This window comes from Ochlerotatus camptorhynchus, unplaced genomic scaffold (assembly GCF_037179485.1).
Source record: "Ochlerotatus camptorhynchus isolate MF236.1 unplaced genomic scaffold, CSIRO-AGI_Acam_v1.1 ptg000334l, whole genome shotgun sequence".
Lineage (NCBI taxonomy): Eukaryota > Metazoa > Arthropoda > Insecta > Diptera > Culicidae > Ochlerotatus > Ochlerotatus camptorhynchus.
The window spans coordinates 1,527,099-1,533,607 of record NW_027040822.1 but is presented as its reverse complement, the minus strand read 5'-3'; the positions used below and the strand labels follow the sequence as shown (position 1 = coordinate 1,533,607).

The 6,509-nt window shown below is 43.9% G+C and overlaps 1 protein-coding gene across 2 annotated transcripts in view; it reads right to left on the bottom strand.

Moving 5' to 3' along the window:
• Positions 1 to 1,838: 1,838 nt before the first annotated feature.
• The window catches only part of LOC135708751 (uncharacterized), a 42,093-nt gene continuing 37,422 nt past the window's right edge, over positions 1,839 to 6,509 (bottom strand). For both annotated transcript variants that reach the window (XM_065230886.1, XM_065230887.1), the window contains exons 4-7: positions 3,102 to 3,873; positions 2,752 to 3,032; positions 2,543 to 2,689; positions 1,839 to 2,440 (exon numbers count right to left, since the gene is read on the bottom strand). In XM_065230886.1, coding sequence (XP_065086958.1) covers positions 2,322 to 2,440; positions 2,543 to 2,689; positions 2,752 to 3,032; positions 3,102 to 3,873 — 1,319 coding nt within the window. In that variant the 3' untranslated portion in view covers positions 1,839 to 2,321. The remainder of the gene's footprint in view (positions 2,441 to 2,542; positions 2,690 to 2,751; positions 3,033 to 3,101; positions 3,874 to 6,509) is intronic.

Here is a 6,509-nt window from a genome sequence, read left to right as displayed (position 1 = left end):
CTTGACGTATTTCTTTCAATTTTGCATTTAAAAAACCTGAACACCCCTCATTTTGAAGGTGTGTGTGTGTAGAATGTTGCTCCTATTTTGATTTTGGAATTCACTCTTCAGTTGTCAAAATGCCGTCCAAGCAAGAAGAGCAGCGTATCAAAATTTTGCTCGCGCATCGCGAAAATCCGAGCTACTCGCACGCAAAGTTGGCAAAATCGCTAAAAGTTGCCAAATCAACCGTTACAAATGTAATTAAAGTGTTTGGGGAACGTTTGTCGACAGCCAGGAAGTCTGGATCGGGGGGAAATCGAAAACCGGAAGCCGCTGAGACGACAAAGAGAGTTGCCGGTAGTTTCAAGCGAAACCCTAACCTCTCTCTCCGAGATGCCGCAAATAAGCTGGGTGTATCGTCTACAACCGTGCATCGAGCCAAAAAACGAGCCGGACTATCGACTTACAAGAAGGTAGTGACTCCAAATCGCGATGATAAACAAAATACGACGGCCAAAGCGCGATCCCGGAGGCTGTACACGACGATGCTGACGAAGTTTGACTGCGTGGTAATGGACGACGAAACCTACGTCAAAGCCGACTACAAGCAGCTTCCGGGACAGGAGTTTTATACGGCAAAAGGAAGGGGAAAGGTAGCAGATGTTTTCAAGCACATGAAACTGTCAAAGTTCGCAAAGAAATATCTGGTTTGGCAAGCCATCTGTACCTGTGGCTTGAAAAGCAGCATTTTCATAGCTTCCGGGACTGTCAACCAAGAAATTTACGTGAAAGAGTGTTTGAATAAACGTCTGCTGCCTTTCCTGAAGAAACACGGTTGTTCCGTACTGTTTTGGCCGGATTTGGCATCTTCCCATTACGGTAAAAAGGCCATGGAGTGGTACGCCGCCAACAACGTGCAGGTGGTTCCCAAGGACAAGAACCCTCCCAACACGCCAGAGCTCCGCCCAATTGAGAAATACTGGGCTATTGTCAAGCGGAACCTAAAGAAGACCAAAAAAACTGCTAAGGGCGAGCAGCAGTTCAAGGCAAACTGGCTTTCTGCGGCGAAGAAGGTGGACAAGGTGGCTGTACAAAATCTGATAGCAGGGGTCAAGCGTAAGGCCCGGCAATTCGGATTTGGAAAAGCGGAAGCCTAACTGAATATTTTTCCTGAATTTTATACTAATTGAACTTACGTAATTGAACTTGAAAAAGAAATTTAATTTGATTTTTTAAATAAACGATTTCACCGATTTACACGCGTTTTCCATTGACCAAATTTTGACCGTATCACCCTTTAGTCACTGTGAACGGAGCTCCAATTTCCTGGTCCAACCAAGTGAAATATCTTGAGTTAGTACTTGACCAAAAATTAACTTTTGAAGATCACATTGAGGGCATTCAAGCCAAATGTAACAAATATATAAAATGTTTGTATCCTCTTATAAACAGGAAATCCAAACTTTGCCTGAACAATAAGCTTCTAATATTTAGTTGCGTTTTAGCTGTAATGAACAATTGCAAGCATGCATAAAATGCACTCTATTGTTGTTTTCAATTAGGGCCTGTTTTCTTAGCAAATTGCTAACGCCACAACCAATTAAAATAACAACCGACACACGATCATATTTTTATTTTTATTAATTCTATGTCATGGCCTGCTGCATAATTCTTAACGTAAACGTCACCTAGGTAATCAAACGAGTTAGAAGCTGTATATATTTTTTGGATTCGCATTATTTTACTATATAAAACTAAATATATTAAACCAAGTGCACGGATTTCGGTGCTGTATGGATTCCGGTTCCGCACGGTATTGAGGACAGGATGTGATATCTAAGTAAATGCCCCCCATCTCGACAGTACAGTGGTTTATTATTATATTGCTAATCTCTATTTATCACATGGCTTACACGGTCGCAACGATGCTTTTACCCTACAAACTGTCTATAATGACTACCTACGAATCGTGGTTTAATAGAATTAAAAATCGGGCTACGCATTTATTGAAAACCTAACCAAAACTTAATAATTATTCCACTTGCAGATTTGTTCACAACAACTTCGATGGTACTGTTCAGGTACCGATTGTACACTGGTCTCCCCGAGGGTCTATTAAAGTCAACTGTATTGCTTTTTTTTTAAGTTTCACTGTCTGTGGTGGTAACTGCATAAGTATGTACCCTAAACGTGCATGGTTTTTAGTGCCGTAGGAAATCGCTTATTTTGGCATAACGTAATTATAATTTTCCTTTTTTTAAACGTTTCAACAAGAAAATATTCTAGAACAAATATAATCACGCACGGTCGGTCGGTTGGTTCGTCGGTGGAGGTTGTCTTCAGCTCACCTTGTTGATCATCTTGACCAGCTCGGTGTAGAGAATGCAGTTACGGCTGCGAGGTTTGCAGATTTCCCGATGGTCAAGGTGTACGCCGCACACATCACCGATGCCGGGATCTGTCGTAATCCGCCAATGAAAAAGCGCATGGAAGATTCGAGAAAAAAAAAATCAATTGAAGCGTAACCGTTAGTGCTTCGTTCGAGCATGTTGCAACTTACCGGCCGAGTCGATTCCAACAATACGAAGGTATAAAACCGACATGAGTGTCATTGCCGTTTCGACGAAGCTGAACACATCGATCTTGAGGTGACCACCCTGGTAAAGCGCTACAAAGCGACGGTGCAATTCCAGGATGCTGGCACAGTCTAAAAGTTGGATCATATCGTTAATGCCGTACAACGGTCGAAAAGGGAACTTTAAAACTTACTTTTCTGTATCTCGGTTAGCTCGACCGATTGCCTTATCAGGGGTAGATTGAAATCCGCCAGCGGAGATCCCCTGTGCGGCACCGAATAGAAGAACGTCCCACGCGACGATCGCCAAAGTGGTTCAGCCGCCGGTCGACCAGTTTCCCAAGCGTCTACGATGATCTGCTTGATGAAAATGCCACCCTTCGAATGGCCAACCCACACGATCGGGTGCCCTCTGCCCACCCTCTTGGCTATGAGCATATCGGCCATCTCGCGTGCTCGGTCCACTAGGCAAGATCTGTGGCAAATAAAAATTGGAATTGATTTACATAATCATAACCGCTTCCATGTCAGCAAAATATCTTACCGGTTTCTCTTGGTGATCCAGACCGGCCGCCACAGGTATGGATCCGTCGTATAGTTAATCGCTATTACCCGTACTCCTGGACAATCCAGTGGCAACCAATCACCTGGCCAGCAGGGTGACCATGATTCGTCCTTTTTCACCTTCATTTTCCGCTTGCCATGGTGTCTATTTTCCGTGTACCCTTGAGCAATCTTATTACCTTCTTCATCTTCCATGCGTAACCTAAATGTTGGAAAACTATACTCCATGTCGTCCGCAAAGTGGACCTGCTCCGGTTCACCACACTCGTAGGTAAACTTCCGCTTTGCAAATCTATACGATGTCGAACGCGATTCATCGTACTGGTCCTCCTCATCGCTCCATTCGGTTGAATCGTCTTCAAACTTTGGTTTCTTATTTTCGTGAGGTGGAGCGAAAAGATTCGCTCGGGAATGGCGCTGTCGCTTTGGTGGCCGTATTGGAAGCTTCGGAGGCCTCTCGAAGTGCTCCAATTTGCCTTCGCTGTTCCACAATCCTTGCTTCCACGTGTTGACCAGCGATCCATGCAGACCATGAATCAGAACGATATCCGCGCGGATTGGTACTCCTGCAGGAGGTTCTGCCAGCACAACCAACTCGACGCATTTCTCCGGAATTTCCCGCAAACTTGCCTTTGTGTGATGCCTAAGCTTTCCTCCGGCAGCCAACGGCTGTTTGCCCGGTTCAATAGCATTCCTGGATGGATCCTTGCGTAGCTTGATCACCCGTAACAGAGGATCAATCCGGTGAGCAACTAGAAGAAGAATTAGGAACCACGTGAGATACGATAGCTGAGGGTAGGATCCATCTCCGGTGTCACGGATTGGTCCTAACGACGACGGTATGTTTCGAAGCGATGGCACCGGATCACAATGCGTCCGAATCATTCCGGTTCCTAACGTTGTCCTAGTTCAACTGTCGTCGAGTCGAGCTGTTCTACAGTCATGTCTAGGTTCCTACATAGCTAGATATTGGTTTATTATGACTCGGTCTTAGCGTAACCGTGGACTAATTAGATTTCAGCTGGTTCAGCTGACGTTACAGCAGTGTGTTAGCGAGTGTCTATTTTAGTCCTGATGATATCGATTTTGCCTACAAATAGCCTTCATGTCGATGAAGTTCAATGCATGCAGTCTCTTTAGGCGGTATCGATCAGATGTTGTTGTCGAGGTTGTGGTATTATTGGTTTGAACCGCCTTCTTTTTCTTATTCTAGAAGAATTACGTCCCATCTGGAATGGTATGGCCGCCCTTAGCTGCGTGCACCTCCATAGTTTTTGACACTCCGAACACGATGCCTCCGGTACCCGCAAATTAGCAATGTTTGAAAAATCATTGCTCAACAAGTTGTCAAGAGATTTTATATTTATTGATGCAGAATAAAGCTTTGAAGTATTTAGTTTCAAATGGCGCCAAAGGTTTTAAAATTTCAAACATTGCCAATTTTCCGTTACACATTTTACCGGAGGCATCGTGTTTGGGGTGTTAAGTGAGATAAGGAAGCTGCTGTACCATTCTTACATTCGTATTTTGTATTTTGATCAAATGATTGTATTTACAATATGCTTTTAAGATTTTGAGCAAGCTCTTTTTGCTTCTTTTAAAGGGTGTCCACGATGAAATTGCCACATACAAAATTGATTCGCAAAATTCGAGTTTTCATCCGATTGCCATCAAATTTTCAGGGATTGAGAAATAACTATTAAACTTCATTTTACCATTTTACTCGTATTTTATTTACAGTCCATACGCAAATGTCCGCACCTTGGCCTTAACCCCGGCCATAAGATTCTGCACAACCTGTAAATCAACCGTTTTTTGCATGTAAACCCATACTTTCTTCAGTTCCTCGACTGTCTTCACTACCTTAGGTCGTTTAAGAAGGTGCTGTTTCATAATCGCCCAGTACTTCTCGATGGGGCGGAGCTCCGGAGTGTTGGGAGGGTTGAACATTTTCGGCACGAAATTGACCTTATTGTCCGCATACCACTTCAGCACGTCCTTGGAGTAGTGGCATGAGGCCAAATCCGGCCAGAAGATTGTTGGGACGTTGTGGGCCTTCAGGAGAGGAAGCAGCCGCTTCTGGAGGCACTCTTTTATGTACACCTGTCCGTTCATCGTATCCTGGGTCACGAAAGGTGCACTCCGCTTCCCGCACGTGCAGATGGCTTGCCAAACCAGGAATTTCTTCGCAAATTTGGACATCTTCGGAGTGCGGACATGCTCCGGAACGCTGAACTTATCCTTGGCCGTGAAAAACAGGTTGCCGGGGATCTGTTTGAAGTCGGCCTTCACATATGTTTCGTCGTCCATGATGCAGCATTCAACTTTCGTCAGCATGTTGAGGTACAACTTCCTGGCACGGGTTTTGGCGGACTTGTTCTGCTTCTCGTCGCGATTAGGGGCCTTTTGTACCTTGAACGTTCGAAGCCCAGCCTTAGTTTTGGCCTTCTGGACAAAACTTCGGCTTAGGTGCAGCTTCTTAGCCACATCCCTAACGGAGGCGTTCGGATTTCGGTTGAAGGCCCCAACTACGCGGTTGTGATTTTTGGTGTTGTACGGAATACTTTTTCCTTCACTTCTGGGCTTCCGATCGGTGGTCAACCGTTCCTCGAACCGCTTAATCACTCGCGACGCCGTGGAATTCACGATTCCCAACGTTTTAGCGATGGAACGATGCGAGAGATCCTTGTTCTCGTGATGAATGCGCAAGATTTTATCACGCACGAGCTGTTCTTTCGACTCCATTTCCGCGAGTTTTGATCACAGGACTTTAAAACTTGCAGGATGTAAATAATGCACTATGAACTAAATCCACCCAAATTTTCATTAAATTCTACCCAACGGTTAAAAAGTTAGAGCAATTTCATAGTGTGGCAATTTCATCGTGGACACCCTTTAAGTCTGTAACATTTCCAGGTTGTCGACTGCCTGCCTCAGGGAATTTCATTTATGACCTGGGAATTCAGCGAATTTCAAGGGATTTTCTTGTAAATTCAGGTAACTATTTCTCAATCCTTATTCATAACTGCATTACAAACTATAATGATATCACCATTCATGTACATAGTGAAACAATGTTTTTTTAGAAGGCTTACACTTGAGCAATTTAAATCCAGGGAAAGCTCTTGGATTTGATTAAATTAGAAGGATCAGATCTCTCCATGTTTGGATAAATTCAGTTTTTTTTTTAATAAAACAACCTACAACTTTGCTAAAGTCATCACATCTTTCTTCCTCGTGACTTTGACGCTTTTTAGACAAGCATTCGCCTGCTTTCAACTTAGTGATCTCTGATCTTATTAATTGAGAACTTTCTAATTGTGAACCTGTGAACTGGAATCACAGGTTATACCATAGACTAACACTAAAACCAGGGGGTCCCGAAAAG